Here is a 23,003-nt window from a genome sequence, read left to right on the forward strand (position 1 = left end):
AAGGAAAAGAAAAGAAAAGAAAAGAAAAGAAAAGAAAAGAAAAGAAAAGAAAAGAAAAGAAAAGAAAAGAGAAACAGAGAGAGAGAAAGGAAGGAAAGATGGAAGGAAGGAAGGAAGGAAGGAAGGAAGGAAGGAAGGAAGGGAGGGAGGGAGGGAGGGAAGGAAGGAAAGAAAAGAAAGAAGCAGCATTGGGTAAGCTAAGTATGTTATGACACTCGAAATATTAGTATACAAAGGTACACAAAATTGCAAAATCTGAAATTCACGCTATGCTGATCTAATAAAGCCTGAATTAAACAGAAATACTGAGACCATCACCTCACCAATTACATTTTAATCTGCCAAAGATAGCTTCTGATTACACCCCAAACCAAATAAACACACTAATATATTCATTCTTTATCAGTCTTCAGAGACAGTTTATTCAGGCTTAGGAACTGGGTTGTCAGTGCCGTAATATATGCCGAGAGTCACAGACATCTTTGTAAAGAAATAGTTAGAGTCAAAAACAGGAAGATCCCTGGAGGAATCAAGTGTGATTTTTGCCCTCTAGGTAATATGTGGCAATGTCTAGAGACATTTTTGGTTGTCACAAGTAGAGATCAGGGCTGTTACTAGCGTTTGGCTATAGAGGCCAAGTTTGCTGCTAAGGATCCTACAATGCACAGGAGAGCTGCTTACAGTAAAGCAATATTGAATCCAAAATGCCAGTATTGTTGTGGTTGAAAAATTCTTCCTTAGAGGAAGTTTAGGTTGTAGAAAGTGGAAAATAGTAACACCAAAGGAAAGATCAAATGCATACAACTTTATGAAAGTTAGGGAACCTAGACTTACGGAAGAAAAACTTCTGTTTCAGACTAGCAGACCATAATAACATGAGATAGATTCCAGATTAGGAAATCTTTTTCTGGTTTATGTGGGCATTGCGTCTGAGAGTTAGGTGCACATATTTGGTTAAGACAAATTGTTTTCTTGTTATTTTTCTTGCTTTGTTGGAACAGACTAAGCACTTTTGGTTCAGAATGGTATATATATAAATTGCTTGGTCACAAACTTTCTTTTCAGTTCTTCCCTCTAAAATGCTAACTTACATTAAATTTGCTTGGCTTTTTTCCTCTATGTATATTATTAGACATGTAGGTGAAAAGTTTGAAGGATTTTTGTTAAGTAGAATGAACTTGTGTGATAACAGAGAGCTTGTTCTCCTTCATTTTTAAGAAAAGGGGCAGGGGGAAAGGTAGGATCCCAGATGTATTAAGCATAAAATAACAAAATCAAATAGCCACTGAATTGTTCTGATATAGCTTCAACAATACCACATGATCATGATCCATTTCATTCATGTCCTGGTCTATGCCTTACATCTCCTCTCTTCTCTCTCTTTCATGGACATATTTTCAATGTCTCTCTGAAACAACTTCATTAATTGAGTAGTTTACCTTGCTCTTGTACAGACTCTTGGGAGGGAAGTTGGCTTATGCTTAAAGTACTACTTGAAAGAGAGCAGCATCCTCAAACTAGCTGTTCACTTCTAAATATTTTTCATGTGCACATGTTACTGGTTTTCTAGTTCTATGATATATTTTAATAATTTAAATTACTATCATATTTTAAATAAGCAAACAAAAATGTGTTTTTACTTGGAAGAATTATTTCAAATAACATAAGAAGCATCTGTCACAGGATTCGTGTTTAAGTCATTCTCAAATGGTGTTATTGCCATAAAATTGTTAGTCATTCAAAGTGGTAGAAACTTTATTTTTGGTCAACCTTAAATAGTATTATCTGGGCCTTTTTGGTTTGTCCTTTCCTAGGCAGCAAACAATAATAACGCTTCAGATGTGTTCAACTGAGAAAGATTAATAGAAATCAAAGTTACCACATAACTTCCATTATGTGTGAAGGATTTGATATACAGGAAATTTACCAGTATCTTAATAGATCTAGGATAAAAATAGAAATTAACATGATTATTCTGTGTCCCTACCCAAATATCATCTTGAATTGTAGTTTCCATAATCCCCATGTGTTATAGGAGGGACCCAGTAGGAGGCAATTGAATCATGGAGGTGGTTACCCCCATGTTGCTGTTCTTGTGATAGTGAGTGAGTTCTCACAAGATCTGATGGTTTTTTTAAGCGGCTTTTTTTCCCTTTTGCTCAACACTTCTCCTTCCTGCTGCCATGTGAAAAAGGACGTATCTGCCTCCCCTTTTGCCATGACTGTAAGTTTCCTGAGGCTTTCCTACCCATGCTGAACTGTGAGGTAATTAAACCTCTATCCTTTACAAATTACCCAGTCTCAGGTATGTTTTTATTAACAGCATGAGAATGGACTAGTACAGAAATGCTCAGGAATCAGTGCTATGCCAAAGTTACCTCTACATACATGATATGTAAATTAACAGATTTCCAATGAGAAGTACTTTAATAATTTCACAAGTTTTCTGTTGATTGGCTACAATGATTGATATTGGCTATAGAGTAGGAAATATTTAAAGGAGACCTCTAATAATGAATTCATAAACTTCTTCTCTCACACTTTTTTTTTTTTTTTTTTTTTGAGACAGAGTCTCACTCTGTCACCCAGGCTGGAGTGCAGTGGCCGGATCTCGGCTCACTGCAAGCTCCGCCTCCCAGGTTTGCGCCATTCTCCTGCCTCAGCCTCCCGAGTAGCTGGGACTACAGGCGCCCGCCACCTAGCCCGGCTAGTTTTTTTTTTTTTTGTATTTTTTTTTAGTAGAGACGGGGTTTCACCGCGTTAGCCAGGATGGTCTCGATCTCCTGACCTCGTGATCCGCCCGTCTCGGCCTCCCAAAGTGCTGGGATTACAGGCTTGAGCCACCGCGCCCGGCTTCTCTCACACTTTTAAACTTGATTTTTATGCTAGTATCCACTTACAAGAGTAAGCACCAAAGGAGTTGCAAGTTTATCTTTTATCTTGCTTGTTTTCAGCAGAACTTTTGTAGGTGATAAAGTAAATTAAAATAGCTAAAATATAAGAAGTGACAGATCGAGATTGATTCATTCAAATTAGTGTAATGCTTGTGAATAGTTAAAACATTCATATTTAAAGGGAGCATATAAACATTTTAAATGTCTTAGAGAAACTGAGGATGTCACTATGTCTTTACCAGTGCTGGAACAGGAAAAATAATTGGAAAAAAACTTTTTAAACAAGTTGTATTATTTAAAAATTTGCCTGCTATGGTTAAGAATAAATCATTTGTGAAAGAAAAACAAAATAAGATAGGGTTATTTATGTGAACCTATTTCATATTTTGTTTTGGATCCTTATGAAGCAGCTATTCTACCAATATGTTTATTAACAGGATTTAGAGCCATACTATCTGTACATCTGCTAAGACTCAGTACTTCAGAGGGAGTTTCACAACTATTTGGGAAAGAAACCAGAATATAAACTTTCTTCAACAGTTTCTGGGCATCCAGTGTATGCTGGGCTGGATAATGGTACCCAAATTTTCCTCTTTGTCCTAATTCCCATAACCTATGGACGTTATCTAACACGCAAAAGGGACTTTGCAGATACATTGAAGATAAGTATCTTGAGATTAAGAGATTATCCTGATTATCAGATGGGGCCTGATATAATCGCGAAGGTCCATATTAAAAAGTTGCATACAGAATCAGAGACAGAGAACTTGATATGATAGCAAAGCAGAGATTTGGAGTGTTATCTTTTAAAGTTGAAGGAAGGAAGGAAGGTGCAAGCCAAATAAGATAGGCTACCAATAGAAGCTGAAAAAAACATAAAGAAACAGATTTTCTACTCAGAACCTGCAGAAGAAGCCAGTTTGCTGACATCTTGACTTTACATCAGTAAGACTGATTCCAGATTTCTGACCTCCAGAAATGTTAGAGAATAAATGTTGTTTTATGCCACTACATTTGCAGTGTTTCATTACAGTAGCAATAGAAAGCAAATTCACAAAGGCTTCCAGAAAATTTATTTGTAACACCAAAGTAAACTTGTTAGCTGAAAATCATTAAAGAAGCTCTCTAACTGAACACATAATTTTGAATCTAAATATGGTGATAAGTCCTTTCTAAAAAACGTATATAAAATACATAAAATAAGTCAATCTAGATTTATTCTTAGCAGTCATTTTTAGTCTTAGCTGAGTTTTAGATCCAACGGAAATAACTGATCGAGAAAAACCAAAAGCAGCAAGATGATTGGTTAGTTGAGTATCTCAGAACAAATGGATTTAACTTTCATTAGTTAAAATTCTGCATTTACCTTGACATGGTTGGCACATTTAGAAGATCCATTTGTCAACTGCTTACAGAAACAGCAGACTTTCACAAATGAGATATTGGCTTGTAACATTTTGCTGTCCCATTTCTAACTCAGGAATAGCCCGTGCTAATGGCATATCCTGTATGTGTACATACTTCACTAATTTATTGTCCTCATTAAGACACATTTGAGAATGAAAAAGGATCCTAACAGTTGTTTGGTTGGAGTAACAGGCATTAAACTAGGTTTGGTTTACACAAAAGGCACTAACTGGTGTTCTTCCCAATATGAACATCTAATGTTTAGAAATTGGTGTCTACATGATTCTTATGTTATCTTTAACAATTGCAAAGTCATATTTTCACCTTGTACTCAAAAGTCAACAGAAACACTGATTTAAAAAATAAGGCAATCCATGTTACAAAGTGAGAATCATACATAATTTACTAGACAGCCAACATTCTGATTGCAGATGTAATCACAGGTATTACAAGCGGCCCATGGACTAAGTAATTTTATTTAGCCTCAGTAAGTTTTGGCAAAATCTTTAGTCACTTGTCTTTAGGGAAAACATCTCTCTAATTCTTTTATAATCTCTTAGTGCTATGTAACTAGTACATCTCATTGAAAGAATATTGAAAATATTACATTATGGAACCTCTCAACTCCAGGCACACAATGTTGAACAAGACAGACCATGATCTTACCTTATGCTTTGTAATAGTCACTCACTGAGAGAGAGAGAGAGAGAGAGAGAGAGAGAGATATCTTAACTTTAATTGCAAACAAAATAAAAGATAAAAGAGAAACCTAACATCAATTGCTGAAAGTTTAGATTTGAAAATAGTGTCCACCTATTACTGAGGAGGGACTGACCACATATACACACTCCCACAGGGGGAGATATAGGACACAGAGACAGAGATCCACAGGTTAATATTGTCTATCTTTTGCTCAGTTCTTCATAATCATTTCCTGTCTAAATCTGGGATCAGGCAGAAAATTATTTCAGGCGTAAGAAGTGCAGGCAGATGGAGGGCCAAAACAGGAATCTTCCCAGATCCTGGAAAAACTATGAGTGAGATTTTTGTTGGTTGTTGCTATCGTATATACTTTGGATAAGCTTACTATTAGCAAATATAGGTCAGTCCTTGAGTATTCTTACTTCTGTTATGAGAACAGAGGAAGGAATTTATTCATTCTTTGTTGGCTACCAAGTTTCCCTAGGTTGATAGTTGCCTGAAGTCCTGACTGTTTATTTTTCCAGCTGCTCTTCAGAGTTAGGAAGACTTTTTTAAGCAATGTATCTCAACTCACAAAAAATCCTTTGACAGTATGCAGATGACCAGAACTCCTTAAAATGAGGTGGAGAGTTTAATTATGCAATTGTACCAAAAATGCTTGATACACACTATCACTCAGATTTTCATCAAAAGAAAAAGTTACTTTTCGCATTTGAATAGTGAATATAGAAATCAGAAGAAACATATTTCATTTTTTAAAAAATTTAGCCACCTCTCCTCTAACTCCATAATGTTCTAATTGGCCAAGTACTTGTTTTAATACATGTATCCTATCTCTTTAAGTAAAGATGTTGAGAGCTCCGTGGTGTCATCCTGGGTGAAGGAGCTGAACTTTAAAAGTACCCAAATTAACCCAGAAGAGAACATTGTCTGTGAACTATCTTGTTAAAATGCCTGATATAAAAGGTAGATGTAAGAAATATCTGAAATAATTATAAAATTACCTAGAATCAAACCCAAAGAGAAGGATATCATAATAAGTCTTAATATTTTTAGTATAGTCCAACTTGATCTATTTTATGAGGGCCATGGGTTAAAATATATCTGAAGCACATATCTGTAATGAGTGGACTATCTGAAAAAAAATTTTTCAACTCATGCAAGATTATCATATTTTGAGGTTTTATTCATTTTGTATTTCTGTATTATTACTCTAGTATATCTGTAAATGTTTCCTATGTAATGACTAATATCATTCTGAGGTTGATTGTTTACTACTCCTTATGGAAGGAAATGTTCTAATCAATGTTCTACCATGAATTGAAAAAAAAAAGACGTTTAGTTTATTATACTTTTAGTCAAAGCCTGAGAAAAATCATATTACCCTACAGTTTCAAAAATTTGCACAGACAAAATCAAACGATGTAATGTATCAGACATTATTTAATAATTTATGTATGAGAGATATTTAAGAAAAAATATCCAAGAGTTTATTTGGAAAAACAAATTTAAAAATATATAAGGAAACTTTGAAAAACTACCAAAGAAGTACTTGGAATACCAGGTGAAAAAATTAATTATAAAGCCCCAATAATTAAGATATTATGGTAGCACAATAAAAAAGAGAATTACATTAAAATAGAGAAAATCAATGCAAGAATATATTTAAAGTCATTTTCTGAATTTATAAACTGAAATCAGTGGAGTAAAGTTTGATTATACAAAAATGATATTGAAAAAATTATAATAAAGTATTTTGAGGGAAAATTTAGTTCACATACACATCTACAATTGGAAAAAATATGTGACACATATATTTAACTGAAGTTTTTAGTTAAATAACAAAATGCAAAATACTGATAGATTGAAGTAATCTAAATAAATGCTACTAAATAAACTTGACTTGTATTAAAAGAATTAAATCATCAATTATCAATCTAATTTTTAACTAATTATGAAAATTAAAAAGAACATTAAAGTCATTTTTAGTCTGTTAAAGATGTATTCTTCCTGAGATGGCAACGTTATCAAATATATCTGTCTATGCCATGAAAAACAACATCAATCAGAACATTTACAATATTGTGGAAACAAAATGATGTACATTTAAAGGAGTTGAGATGTTTTTTTCTATCTTTTGAAATGATTAAATATAACTGTAACAAAAAATGGGTAGAGTCAATGTAGGTTATCTTGAACCTAAAGTTTAATTGCTTCATTAATTGTTTATTTAATATTATGCCACTTTTATAAGAAGTTTGCATTAGCAATTAGCTGGGAAGGGAAAATAGGGATTTTGGTTTTCTACAGTCATTTGTTTGATAGAAGAATGAAACAAATAGATGTTATGTAGCCTATAAGAACAAAAGGAAGATGTAACTGCAAAAAAGGAAAAAAAAAAGAGTTTTAATATTATTTTAAATCATTAAGGTAATCATTTATCTTCTTTTGCAGCCCATGTTGATCACATTCATTCCTGAAGTTGAATGGCATTTGGCATGCAAGTCTATGTAATATGTGAGAGACAACTACAAAGGTTTAATGTCATGGCAAAGGCATTTTTAGCCCAGCAGCTAAAAGTTGATTTAGGACTAAACACAATCAGATCATTTTCATGGTTCTTTGAGACTGCTTGCTTTCCTGTTGAAAAGGGTGACTTCACTCTAAAGATTTCCCATAGCTTTTCTTTTTATGAATTTAAAGTAATGATAAGAGTTTAATAAGAGACACTGTATTTATAAAGTTTAAAAATGAAAGCCCTTGAGAAAAAATAAATACATCAGAACCAGAGAACAATATAGCACTGGAGAATATTACACTTTGTCTACAGTGATATAAAATACCAATACAGAAATTTTTTAATAAAATTTATATATTTAGGAAGGGGAAGAAACTGTCTCCTAAGAAGAAAATACTTTAAGCACCTGTAGAAAAAACATTACATATAAACACATGCACATACATTACATATATAGGCATACATATAAGTGTATACATACATATATGTGTATATATAATAATGTATCATGTGTATACATACATATACGTATATATGTAATGTATATGCCTGTGTATATACATTTATACAAACACACATACACATATATACACATGCACATAAATACATATATGTCAATTTTACTTTACTCCCAAATAGTAAAATATATCTAGGTGTGTTTAAATGACACACTCAACTTTCAGCATCTTGGATTAATGATGTCCTAGAATGTATTGCCTTTAGGAATTGTGAGATTTTCATAGTTCGTTTGTGTTCATTTTAAAGTTATATCTAAGATAATTGGGACAATTTTGTTCTTTTGCTTTCTTTGTGCCATATGTGATTAATAACTCCCCAGAGCATACTCACAATAAATACATTTTGAATAAAGAAGTGATCTTGAATAATAGTGATTATCATGTCTTAAAACAAGAAAATTAAATACTTGGTGATGAATTAGCCACAATTTTGTTCTTGTAGTAATACTTTTGAAAATCAAAGAAATCTTTAAAAGGAAATAAATGAAAATAGGGGAAGAGCAGGTTCTCTGGCCATTAGCTGTTGTGCACTTTGATGGGATACTACAGATTGTGAATAATAGTTACTCATATATGTTTTAGAATAGTGTACATTTCTTCACAGTCATGAAACATTCCAATATTTGCTCAACTTCTTGAGTCATTTTCTCATAATTAGAAAATAAGAGGCTTGAGCCCAGGGGACAGAGGTTGTTGCAGTGGGCAGATATAGCACTACTGCATTCCAGCCTGGGCGATGGAAAGAGAGACAGACCCTGTCTAAAAAAAAAATAAATAGAATGAACGAACAAAGGAAGGAACAAAGGAAAGAAAAAAGAAAGAAAGGAATTCCTGTCAGTCACCTCACAAGTCATTAAATTACATTGATCACTCACGCATCCATATATTAATATTTCTAAAGGAAATTTAGAAATTAGTTAATTATAGTGTCTTTGGTAAAAAGACACATATTCAATAATTTATGGTCACCTACCATTCCTTGAACTCCAGTCACAATTCTATATGTAGAAATATAGATGGAAATGTGGAAAAGAATGCCTTTCCTATTTCATGTATGGCCCAATACATGCCTTCATCCAGAATGAAACTACCTCAGAACATTTGTGATTATGTCGACTGCTTCTTCCTTTTTATTCCCATTGTTTGCAATACTGTCTTCTACACAGCACTGACTACACTAAATGGGATTTCTTGGAATGACTGGAAACACACATTAGACTGTGAGCTCAGTGAGATCAAGGATGCTGTCATTAAATTTTGTGTTTCTTTTTAGCATAACAGCTGGAGAAGAGTTGTATTTCAGAAAATATTTGTTGGATTTTCACATTTCTCTAGAATATGATATGGTCATGGAATTGTCAGCAACTACTGTGATTTATGGAAAAATGTTAAAATAATAACAGACCAGAAAATGATCTCATATAATTTCCCAAACTGCTTGAGAATTATCTGTTAAAATCAGATTTCCCTTGATCCCTAGAGAGCCAAAATAGGCCAGCGTTGTTCTTTATTATGTATTATTTTACATTTTTTTGGTACAGTTCCTAAATTTAGGTGCTACCCAGAAGAACTAGAGGAAAAATAATGCTATTTTTAGCATTATTTTTATTAACATATAGTTATATTAATAAAACCTTATAGTTATTAATTTAAATAATATATTTGCTATTGATTTTACTTTATTAATTTTCCATAGAAGTGTTTGACTATGAGTGGAAATTGAACATTAATTTATGTAAATTTATCATTGCTTTTTAAAAGATCATTACATTTCTTTCAACTGGGTAGAATACAATGTTTTAGAAATAAGCTGTTAATAATGTATTAGTACTTCAGAAGGATAAGTGAATAAGTGATGTCAAAGCAAGAAGGTTGTGTCATTAAAACAATAAAACCTAAGAATTATAAGGTTATATACTTCAAATTTTTAATGATAATAGTTTCTGTGTGTCAATTAAAACTTCTATTGAAAATATTTTTATTGGGGAATAGGGAATAAATTTAAAAATAAAGTAATAATTGATGAGATTTGAAACCTGAGTATAAAGGTTTTATGTCTTAGACTTGTGAGAATTGAGGTGTGTGAGCTGAAAAGAAATCTATACTTTTTATTTCCTTATCTGAAGTATAGAAATGAATATACAAGTATTCTTTCCAGGCTATTAAAAAAATGATGAAATGAATAGATTGAGATAATGCTTTTGAACCCATTTGAACAACAGTGAATTCACATACATGGTAAAATGGCCACACATACAAATACTAAGAAAAAAAAGAAAAAGAGAGAGGTGAGGTTTTCCCACTACTAATATCTATCTGAGTATATACAGGAATTTATTTTCATTTTTCTGTATAGTTTCCAAAAACTAACAAATGCTTTAAATAAATATAAATAGAATCACCAGGGAATCTAGATGCTGTAATAATAGGTATATGCCATAATTTCATGATACAGTTTCTTTAAGAAAGAGAAGTTTACAATGCTTAATACATAATGAAAAGTAAGATTTCTAATGGAAATCATTATCTTTCCTAAGAAAGGTTGCTGCTGAAATAAGAAATCAGCATCTAGAATTGTTTTAAAATCCTCTTCATACTAGCAATCAAAATCAGTTTTTCTTTATAAAATGGAAAAGCCTTAAGGAAAGCAACATTGAATATATTTGGCATATAAAATGATAAATCAGTTGGTTAAGGTTATAAAATTGTTCTGAATATGTATTTTGTGTCAATCAAATAAAAAGCACAAAACTTTGATACTGCAAAATTTGCTTATTTCTGATGTGACATGAGATATAAGAAATAGATTACTTTTTATAGACAATTTTCTTGATTCTCTTCTTTTTACTGTCATTGTGAAACTATTTTATCTTTGTCTTAATTTCACTGTTAGCTTACCAAAATTACTCCTCTCACAAGCTTATTGAGGTTCAAAGTCAGTTCAAGTTTAGTTGTCTAATATGTACCAGTTAATTAGTTCACTGTCAACAGTAAGATAGATGTTTGCTTCCAAAGGCATGTTTGTGTATTCCCAATGCTTGTCACCCTACTCAGTAGCAGAAGAAATAGAGGAAATGCTGAATTGATTCGTCTTTTCAGTTTTATATATCAAGTACAGGATAGATTAACACATTGCTATTTTTCATGTATATTTTTATTAGCAACTTATAAACACCTATTGTTTACTGCAATTAATGTAATTTTTATTTTCTTATAGAAATAAATATATTATATAAATATTTTCTTATAGAAATAAATATACTACATTTTGCAGTATAAGCTCTAATTTAATACATTTGATAATGAGTTTAGTCTCACCTATAGGTGGAGGAAACTTCTGATAAGCGTGTTAGGTTGGGTTATGCTATGGTAACTAGATTCCCCCTCACCCAACACACACACACACACACACACACACAGACACACACACACACACAGTTTAGAAACCTACAGCAACAGAGGATCATTTCTCTCTCTCATGACATGTCAAATACAGCTCTGCTCCTCATCCTCCTTAATTTCAGAAATAAAGCTTTGAGTGTATAATCTACACTTAGGAAATGTAACCATCCCAATTTCCCTAGGACTGAGTAATTTAGTAGACACAAGACTTTTAGCTTTTAAAAAAGGAAAGTCCCTGACAAACAGTTAAGTTGATCACCTTAAATTCACCATACCATAATAAGTGAAATTATTTAAATGAAGATAATCCTACTTCTATTTCAGAGGTAAAGTTTGAAATGTATAAATTTCGCGATATATTCCCAGACTACAGAAAAATTTCTGTTAAATATTTTTCACCTAATCCACGAATTAAACTGAAGATAGTATTTAAAATAAGGATTATTTTAAAGCATCAATTTCAAATATTAATTGAAATAAATTAAAAAATCAAACTAAGTGAACACTTCCATGTAAACTAACTTCTTTTTAATCTCTTTGGTTCTAAATAAGATTGATGAGGAAAGTTAATATTACCATATTACCTGAGGTCACTGTGAAACTTAAGATATCTTAACAACAGAGAAGGCCATCATTCTATGGAAAATTAACTTCATTCTGAAAGAGAGGTCACATTAAAATAACTGAATTCCACAAAGACTCCTATCTGGTCACACAAATAACGTTTGCCTCACATAATTGTCTTTTTATCTAAGTTTACAAAAACTAAAAAAAAATAGTGTTTTAGCAGGCAATGAGCATTTCACTGTGGATTTGAAATAATTTCTTTTATTAGCAGCATTTTTGAAATTCATAATCAAAAAAAGGAAGTTGATTTACTTAAAAATCATCTTACTTGTATAACATAGAACTTAAGAAAATACTTTGTAGACCCCTGGTCAATATAATAAATATTTTTTCATAACAATATTACCAAAGTATTGTCATTTGTTTAATATTCTCCACCATACAACAGTTGTCCCTTAGGAATATCAACTGGAAATCTGGTTCATCCAGTAAACCAAAATGGATCTACCAGTATAAAATTAATCAATAAAAACAGCTGGGGTATATTTTAATGTTTCTCCTTTTCCCTTGGCTTCTAGAAAGATCAGAGCAGTTTAAAGACAAACATTTAGTTTATTCACTCAATAGATGGCATCACTTGAAGCTTAAGAAGCTGCACATGCGTATTATAGACAATGGACAAGAACAAATTAAGAGGGCAAAGGCCAGGAATGTATTTCACATAGCAAGCCAAAAAACACCTGAAGACTAAAAACAAAGCAACACTAGTTACCACTAACCTTAAGAAGATAAATATTATTCATGATTTAGAAGTTAAGAAAGTGAATAAAGCTTTTGTAAATATACAAAAAGAACTTGTACACTGCTCAAAAGGCCTTTCTCTCGAACCTCTGCAGAAATGATGAGCGTCTCAGCAACATGATGAAAGTGAACAAAGTTAATACTGATGAAGCTTCAAGATTAACGGCTCAGTTGTAATACAGCAGTGATGCATCTAATTCCTCCAAAAGACTGTTAAGTTAAATGTTTTACACAAAAAGTGCCTCCACTCTTCCTTCTCACCATCATACTTTACTTATATTAACTTTCTTTAAAAGTTATATTCTATATCTATTTTCATGTTGGTGCTGTGAAATGTGTGTGTGTGTATATGTGTGTGTGTGTGTGTGTGTATGTATCTGCATCCTCACATGAACACACAAGGTAACACACAAGGTATAAATGAGAGGTTGGAATCAGAGATAGACCTATATGACAATATTCCTCACCTCTACATATGGCTTAAATAAATTGCTCTTTTAAATTAACTGCTCTTAACATTAAGGTTGTTATGTTAGAGGATAATGTCCTGGTGTTGCAATAATTTTTAAAAGGTATTAAGAGCTGCAATCACAAATAACTCCCTCTAAATCCAAACTTTATCTAAAGTTATAATATCTTCATAGTGTCCTTATTCAGTATAGAAGGGTATAAGGACAGATACGTTGTTCAGACACGCCTTGAAATATATCCTCGGTGACTTTGTTTTTTCATTAAGCAAAGTCAGAAGTCAAATGTGGTCTTCAGGTTCAAGTAGTAGGAAGAATACCACACCCCTGTGAGCAGGGATTCATATTATTTTTGTCGTTTTTCCTGGCATCTGTCATTGCTCCTTAACGGCCCTTCTCTCTCAAGGTTATTACAGAATATTTAATGTCTCATTTTTTAATGATTCCTAAACTCCTGAGTGGCAGAAACAGTGATTCATATCTTTGATCCTGCTTCTTCTGGTATTCTTAGTTTAAAAAACAAACAAACAAGAACAAAAGCAATTTCAGACAAAACATAACAACTTAGACAGGGCTTAATTCAAATTTAGTTTTTGTTGTTGCTGTTTGTTAATTTTTTTGCCGTAGAAGACATGATTTTATTCCTTGTTATTGCTAAATAGTATTCCATTGTGTGTATGTATATGTATGTGTATGTGTGTATAAATAATTTTCTTTATCCAGTCATCAATTGGTGGACACTTAGGTTGATTCCACATTTTTGTTATCATGAATAATGAATCAATAAACATACTTGTGCTGGTATCCTTTTTATATAATGATTTCTTTTCCTTTGGGTAGATATCCAGCAGTGCGATTGCTGGCTCAAATCACAGTTCTGTTTTTAGTTCTCTGAAAAATTTCCATACTATTTTCCATAGCGGTTGTACTAATTTACATTCCCATCAACAGTGCATGAACGTTCCATTTCTCTGCATCTTCACCAACATCTATTTTTTTTTTTACTTTTTAATAATGACCATTCTGATTGGTATAAGATGATGCCCCATTGTGGTTTTAATTTGCATGTCTCTGATGATTGGTGATGTTGAGCATTTTTTCATACGTCGGCTGGCTATTTGTGTGTCTTTTTTGAAAAATGCCTATTCATGTTGTTTGTCCACTTTTTAATTGAGTTATTTGGTTGTATTTTGAAGTTGTTGAGTTGCTTGAATTCCTTGTAAATTCTGGATGTTAGTCTGCTGTTGGATGCATAATTTGCAAATATTTTCTCCCAATCTGAAGGTTGTCTGTTCACTTTATTGATTATTTATTTTGCTGTGCAGAAGCGTTTTAGGTTAATCAAGTCCTATTTGTTTATTTTTGTTTTAGTTTCTTGTACTCTGAGATCTCAATCATGAGTTGTCTTCCTAGGCCAATGTCCAGAAGAGGATATTCTTAAATTATTTCTTAATTTTTATTTCAATACTCTTTGGGGTACAGGTGGCTTTTAGTTACATTAATAAGTTCTTTAGTGGTGATTTCTTAGTTTTGGTAGACCAGTCACCCAAGCAGTGTACACTGTACTCAAAATGCAGGGGACTCAGAGGGAAGGGTGAGAGGGGGATGAGAGATAAAACTATCTACTGTTTTGTTAAGTTTTAAGTGAAGAAATGACTCTATAGGATCCTATCAATATGAATAATGTACTATTCTGCTAAGTTTATTTTGTACAGTCATATATTCAGAATTCATTAGGCCTTCATGTTTTCTATCACAATGAGGACCCAAATCCAATAAAGGCAATCTCCACTGACAGTGAAGATTGGTTAATGCCATTTGTAGAGTTCAACATTTGATGTCTCAGTATAAAAGTCATGGGTTAAAGCTTTTGATCATCTCACAGCTTGGAAATATATCATACAATTGTATTATTTTGGTAGTCATTTAATATTACTAAATGATAATTATTTTTTTTTAATTATACCTTTTTTTTTTTTTTTTGAGACAAAGTCTTATTCTGTAGCCCAGGCTGGAGTGAAGTGGTGTGATCTCAGCTCAATGCAATGTCTGCCTCCCAGGTTCAAGCGATTATCCTGCCTCAGACTTCAGAGCAGGTGGGATTACAGGCACGTGCCACTGCACCTGGCTAATTTTTTTGTATTTTTAGTAGAGACAGGGTTTCAGCATGTTGGCCAGGCTGGTCTTGAACTCCTGACCTCAGATAATCCACCTGCCTCGGCCTCCCAAAGTGTGCTAGGATTACAGGCATGAGGCACCACGCCTGGCGTTTTTTTTTTTTTTTTTTTTTTTACCTCACCTTTAGCGTTGACTCATACTTTAGGGTTGTTGTGCAACTAGGAAATTGTGATTGCAAATCCAGGTAGACCACCATGACTTGAAACAGAACAATGCTTACTTAATGTAGTAATTTCATTAATGGAACTGTTAGATTCCTTGTACTGCATGTCTCAACTGTACTTTTCTCTGCCTAATTCAAGGGAGATTTGTTAATCAAAAACATGGAGAAGTAGAAATAATTGAGGGGTATGCTCTAAAGAGAATGCATAGCACTAGTTTGTCTCTAGGGCTTAGATTTCATGCTTGTTGATGTCTTCCTAATATCTAAGTAGTGTAACATGTGCTAAAACTTAGTGATGACCTCAATGTGACCTAAAATGGTTTACATTTAGTTAGTTCAGTTGTGGATATAACTATATATGATTTTTGTATTTGAAGATGCTGGAGATTACATAAACAAATCATATTATTATCTTAAACTATTTTCAAATGATAGCAAAAGTCTAATTTGAACACTACCATGACATTTTATTGTGCTAATTCTACTGTTATAAGTGTTTTAAATGGTGTATCTCTTAATTTATATCATAGGTATTTTTAATTTGTGAGGGGAAAGATATATTATAGCCCATCAAACAGAAGATTAGGGACTGTTGTATATTGAGAGTGAGTCAGAGCTAAAAGATTATCATATAGGCTTTTGAACATGAATGACAAAAGATGGTACAGAAAGAAAAGATAAAGAAATAGAATAAATAAAGAGAAGTATAAAAAGTGTTTCCCATAAAGCTTTCTATAATCAATGGTTTTGAAAATTTGTGTTTATGTTTTTTATATATATATATATAGAAAAATATTTCAAAAGGTATTTACCATTTTTCTTTGTTTCCTTTTTGTAGTATGTATGCATTCCAGGGTGCACAAAAAATCCATTTTGGTTTTTGAAGAATGTTCACCTGATTCATCTATACCCCTGCTACTATGGAATCACCTTCCATGGTATTTGCCAGGATAAAGGTCCTGTTCATTTTGAATATGTGTGGCAATTGGGATTTACAGGTAACAAATTTATGTAATTTTTTTTTAAATCTGCTTGAATTATTTCAAAATTTACTAGTCAAGTATTCACTTTCTAAACACACAAGGTATTTTATATCTCAAAACACAATATAAAATAAAAATGAAATAAATACTCTTATTTTCCGATGTATTCCTTTAACTGACGTGTTTAACACCAACTACATCCTAGGAAATCTACTTGGTGCAAGATCTATAATAGTGAAGTAAACTAGAGCTATTTCCTACTTTCATAAATCCATTTGTTGGAAGTGAGTGGTTAGTGGACAAATACAGTGATAACTATGTAATTTTATTTAAAATCAAAATGCTCTTATGAAAACAAGTAGCATTCCATGAATGCTTATAAGCAATAAGCCTGTTTAGAAAAAAAAAAAACTGGGCAATTGAGAGATTGAGTTGCATTGTCAGAAAAGGTTTCCCTAAGAAAATGACCCCTGAAGAGAGATATAGAGAATAATGTCATGGCAGAGAAGCTGGAAAAGAGAGGATTCTAGGTTGAGGGAATTGTATTTGTAAAGACATTATATTAGAAGAAGTGGCGTCTTTGAAGCCCTGTCTGGGGCTGTGAGAAGACTAATAACAATTCCATGGAGGGGATAAAGCCAGAACTAAAATGCTGGGTTAAATATTTTGATTTCTATTCTAAAAGGAATAGAAAATTACTATAGCTTTTGACACATTCGATAATTTTATAGCAAGTAGAGAAATACATGGAAGAGAAGAAAAAAAGCTAGGGAGTTGGTTGGAGTAATAATGTGAGTCATAATGCTAGAAGCTTGAAATAAATGGAAGATCTTGTTTATGAATTGGAAATAGCAAGTGTGAAGGTGTCAATAGGACGCCTAGTTTTCTGTCTTACATACTTGAAATGAAATCATTTCAATACTTATATTCACATGTATATTTTTGTTTTATAGAATTTCAATTTCTATCTCAATTTTTTTGATGAACATAATTTTCATTCTTTGATTACATGTTTAGTAGTATTTAACTTAGGTGATGCAAATTAGATTTACATTCTTAAGACTATATGATATTTTCATTCTTTTAAAGAATATTTCCTCTGACAATGATATTTTGGCACTTCAATTTACAAACAACCAGCAAATTAATAGTTTGATGTTTTGAGTAACAGCTAACTGACAGCAGCTGAATTTCTAACATTGCATTACATCACAACAGTGTTGAAGTAAACTAACAATTAGCCTTTTAAACAGAAAACACGATTATTTGTTTCACCATGCTCATAAAATAGTACACTGTAGCGTTAACAACCTTTAGTGACAGAAATAGTTATCAGCTCATTAATCAGATCACACTGAAGGCCAAAAGTGGTAGAAGAGAGCAAAGCATTGTTGATAATACTATGTTGATGGTAAAAGGAACTTTCAGAGACTCTGTTATGAATACTTACTATTTTATAAATGACACAATCAGACAAAACAAAGAAATAAGAATATTTGAGGTTAGAGGAATTAACTTCAGGACTATTTAGGGATTGTGTCAGTTCAGTTGTTTTTAAACCCTGACCACATATTCGAATCATCTGAGGAGCTTTTGAAACATACTAATGGTGAACTCCCACTACAGAACAATCAAACTGGAATTGTAGTGAGATGGACACAGAGTATTTTTTGAGGATCCCTAAATGCTTTTCATGTGCACATTGAGAAATATTATCTACTGTTACAACCAAATTTGTTCACATACTTCAGTGCCTGCACCATTTTTGAACTTGATTTTCCTTTGTCTCATAGTAGGAATAATGCTTTTATCTGTTTGGTTATTTTTAAATATTAAACTTCTTTTGAGAACAAAAAATTGCGACAGAGAACATATTCACAATGATGAAATAGCAAAAGTATTTTTGAGGGAAAATGGAATGAATAATAGCAAGTCAAATTGCTCATGGATAAATCAGCTTTGAGCAAATATAGTCAACTTTATTAATGGCAGTACAATAACAAATGTATGTTTTAGAAAATGGGTGGTGTAATACAAAGTTAAAATTACTCATGAATAACTTAGCAAAAAGCAATTATCTTCAAAACAATGTATGCATATTTCATCATTATTTCTTCCTGAATTATGGGACAGAACTTACTGAATATAGCTAATCATAACAAAAATAAAAATTTTGCGACCCCTACATGTGAGAATCTAAATGAGTTGGGTTGTCCAATGGAAAAGAAGCAGTGTGATAATGCATAGGCTGAATGAATGTTTAAGTAAAACACTTAAACTTATTTTGAATTTCAATATGAAGATTCAGCAGTGAAACTTCTCAAGTTTTCAAAACAAAATAGAAGTTAAAATAAATGAAAATAAATATGTAAATAGAATTATACATTTTATGTATTGCAAAATTCCATCTTGTTTATTTTGGTAATTGCCATTAAGATCTTTTTTTACTTTTTTCCTCATAAAATATAAAATGTAATTGAAGAGGAACTTTAAAATTATGCTGGTGAGTTTGCATGGGGTGCATTAATTTTACCAGCAGGAAAATTATTTTAATTAAGGGATTTCTCTAACAACTAAACGAAGTATCTTACATGCCCAATCAATTCTTGCCAATATGATTGCTCTACAGAGAAGGGATGGTAATTAATTAGAAGAAGACCTTTCAAGGACAATTGGTCGACAGTGCACATCTTGAGAAAGAGCTGACATGCACTGTTTCTTTTCGAAATCATCATCTATGTTCATTATGTGTATTATTAGATTTGAGGAAAGGAGCTACTGACAGAGTGGATAAAGAGTTGTGAAGTGAAGTAAGACAATATGAATAATGCTTAAGAAAAGATACAATTCTAGCTAAAAAAAAGAAAATAAGACAGAAATTCTTTTAAATCTCTTTCTTCTTGAAGCATGTCATTATTTCAGTGTGCTTATCTAAGATAAACATACAGAGTTAAAACACTTAACATGTACTAGTAAACTTTTTTCTAAACAAATAGTAATTGTTGCATTTGCAAGTTGATATTGCAAAAAAAATTTACTTTGAAAGTTTTATATTTCCTTTACAAAATAATGGATCTTCTTGTAGAAGACCTTCCAGTATGTTAATTATAATCTATGCATTATACATTACTTTTTAAATTTTAAGCAATTTTTGTGAAAATAGGAAGTGCTATACCAACAAAGCAATCCTTATCAAAATCCATTTTTTCTTTGTATATTGTTCTACGTTCAAGTCTTCTTTTGTCAAATGTCTGCTATTTATATATATATATTAAGTATTTTAGGGACTTTAGTTTTAATTTTTGGTTTTAATCTTCAATTGAAGATTTTTTAAAAAGCTGAGTATTAAAAAAAGTGGTTTAGTGCTTTTCATTCATATCACTTATAGAAAGTTTTTAAAGCATTTTTACATGCTTTGAAAGAATTCTCTTAATTAAATCGTTAATTAGAAATAAGTAACTTTCATAAACAGAACAAAGCTAATTAAATCATAAGGAAGAAAATATTTCTTACAAACAAGAATTAAAATGTTTAAATGCATAGGACTAAAATTAACAAAAACTTGCAACCTCTACATGGAGAAAACTTTTGATATTGCTGTAGTATAGGTGCATGCATACATAATCTGAAAGAAAATCCTAAAGATATATTATGCTGTAGCTACTATTATTCTTAATAGTTTTTTCTTTTAACCTTCATACTAATTATATTAGTAATATACACACTACCATGCAGTATTTGAATATTCTGAATTTTACAATGTGTTTACTTTTGCCAGTGAGTTTTATAATTTCAAAAGTGTTCTTACCATAAACATGATAACTATATGAGGTAATGCATATGTTAATTAGCTAGATTTGGTCATTCTGCAATGTATATATACTTCAAAATATCATGTTGTATATGGTAAATACATACAATTTCATCTGTAAATTTAAAATAATAATAACCTTCCCCCTAAAAAACTTTTATTATACTGGAGATACAACTTTTAAAGATTTCAACTCTTCATATTATGTTATAGGTTTATTGAGATTTTAACAAAAAAAATGATGTTATCTTTGTTTTCTATGAAATTGACATCTTATTTCTTAATGTTCACGTGGAAATAAAGATGAATAAAGTCAAGTGTACTCTGCAAAAGCACATCGTGTGGACAAGTGGGGTATAGAATGAGCTCTGCCATGTATTAAAGTAGATTACATAGCTTCATTAATGAAAAGCATCGCACCACTGCATTGGTAGTCAAATATGACAAAATACAAAGTCTCAAAATGAATCCAAGACCTTAAAAAGTATATAACATATAATAAAACTGCCCCCTCAGATTATTAGAATAAGTAGGCACTATTTAATAATTAACATGGAACAAATGGATAGCCATTTCAAAAAAAAAAAATCAACTTGTATATACCTTTAAACATTCTCTGGATTACACTGAAATAGATGAAAGTTTTAATATATAAAACAGAAAGTATAAAAATATTAGAGAATGTTGGAGAAATGCTTTGTAAATCTGGATGGGGGAAGAATGAAACTAAATCCATATCTCCCATGGTACACAAAAAGCAAATCGAAATGGATTAAAGACTTACATCTAAGACCTCAAACTATGAAACTACTAAAAGAAGACATTGGGGACACTCTCCAGCATATTGGACTAGGCAAAGATTTCTTGAGTAAAACCCCAGAAGCACCAGTAATCAAACCAAAAATAGACAAATGAGCTCACGCCAAGTTAAAATGCTTCTGTAGAGGAAAGGAAACAATCAACAAAGACAAAACTCACAGAAAGGGAGATCATATTTGCAGACTATCTATCTGACAAGGGATTAATAATGAGGATACAAAAGGAGCTCAAATAACTTTACAGGAATAAAATAATAATATGAATTTTAGAAATGGGAAAAAGATCTAAATAGATGTTTCTCAAAAGAAGACATGCGAATAACAAACAGGCATATGAAAATGTGCTCAATATTATTGATCATCAGAGAAATGCAAACCAAAACTAAAATGAGATGTCATCTCACCCCAGTGCAAAGGACAGGCAATAAAAAATGCTAGCAAGAATGTATAGAAAAGGGAACCCTTGTACACTGTTGGTGGGAATGTAAATTAGTAAAATCACTGTGGAAAACAGTTTGGAGGTTCCCAACAATATTAAAAATAGAACTGCCATATGATCCTGCAATCTCACTGCTAGGTATATACTCAAATGAAAGGGGATAAGTATATTAAAGAGATGTCTGCACTCCCATGTTTACTTCAGCACTATTCACAATAGCCAAGATTTTGAAGCAACCTGAGTGTCCATCAACAGATGAATGGGTAAAGGAAATGTGGTACAACATGGATGGAACCAGAGGTCATTATGTTAAGTGAAAGAAGCCAGGCACAGAAAGATAAATTCACATATTCTCACATATTTGTAAGAGCTTAGAATTTTTAAAAAAATGGAACTCATAGAGATAGAGAGTAGAATGATGGTTACCAGAGGTTTGGAAGGATACTAAGGTGGATGGAAGTGAGGATAGTTAATGGGTACAAAAATATAATTAGATAGAATTAATAAGACCTAGTATCTGATAGAACCACAGGGTGACCACAGTCAACAATAATTTATCGTACATTTTTAAGTAATTAAAAGAATATAATTGGATTATCTGTAACACAAAGAAAGAATAAATGCTCGAAGTCATGGATACACTATTTTCCCTGAGGTGATTGCTATGCATTGTATGCCTGTAGCAAAATATCCCAGGTAACCCATAAATATATACACCTAATATTTACTCACAAAAATTAAAAGAGAAAAACGAAAAATAAAATGGATGGGGAAGATGTTTATAGCTAATACTAAAAATGTTGATGTCAGAAAGAAAAGACTTGTGAATTTTACTGCAAGACAAGTAAAAATATCTGCTTATGAAAGACATAAAAATCAAAATGCAAAAGAAACACCGCACAGAGATTTTACTCACAAAAGATAGATTAGGATCAATAATGTATCAATAACTTAGAAATTAAGAAGCAAAAACTGAAAAACCTGATAGTTAAGTCAGTAATATAAACATACAGTTTACATATGAAGACATAGAGAGTATGCCTAAATGTGTGGGGAAAATGCTAAACTCTATTCATAATGCATCAAAGCTACTTATTTATTTATTTGTTTATTTATTTATTTATTATAGTTTAAATTCTAGGGTACATGTGCACAACCTGCAGGTTTGTTACCTATTTATACATGTGCCATGTTGGTGTGCTGCACCCATTAACTCGTCATTTACATTAGGTATATCTCCTACAAATATAATCCTAGGCTCTATTGAGGAATCTAAACAAAAAGTAAGGAGGATTTTTCTTTAATTAATTAATTAATTTTATTTTATTTTTTATT

At 31.8% G+C, this 23,003-nt stretch overlaps 1 protein-coding gene across 1 annotated transcript in view; it reads left to right on the forward strand.

Annotated features, from left to right (window-relative positions):
• Positions 1-23,003, forward strand: part of LOC105553836 (protein eyes shut homolog) — a 443,064-nt gene that overhangs the window by 405,413 nt on the left and 14,648 nt on the right. Inside the window, exon 9 of the mRNA XM_011999994.1 lies at positions 16,456-16,615. Within this exon, the coding sequence (XP_011855384.1) occupies positions 16,456-16,615 (160 nt within the window). The remainder of the gene's footprint in view (positions 1-16,455; positions 16,616-23,003) is intronic.

The sequence above is a fragment of the Mandrillus leucophaeus genome, unplaced genomic scaffold, assembly GCF_000951045.1.
Source record: "Mandrillus leucophaeus isolate KB7577 unplaced genomic scaffold, Mleu.le_1.0 Scaffold610, whole genome shotgun sequence".
Lineage (NCBI taxonomy): Eukaryota > Metazoa > Chordata > Mammalia > Primates > Cercopithecidae > Mandrillus > Mandrillus leucophaeus.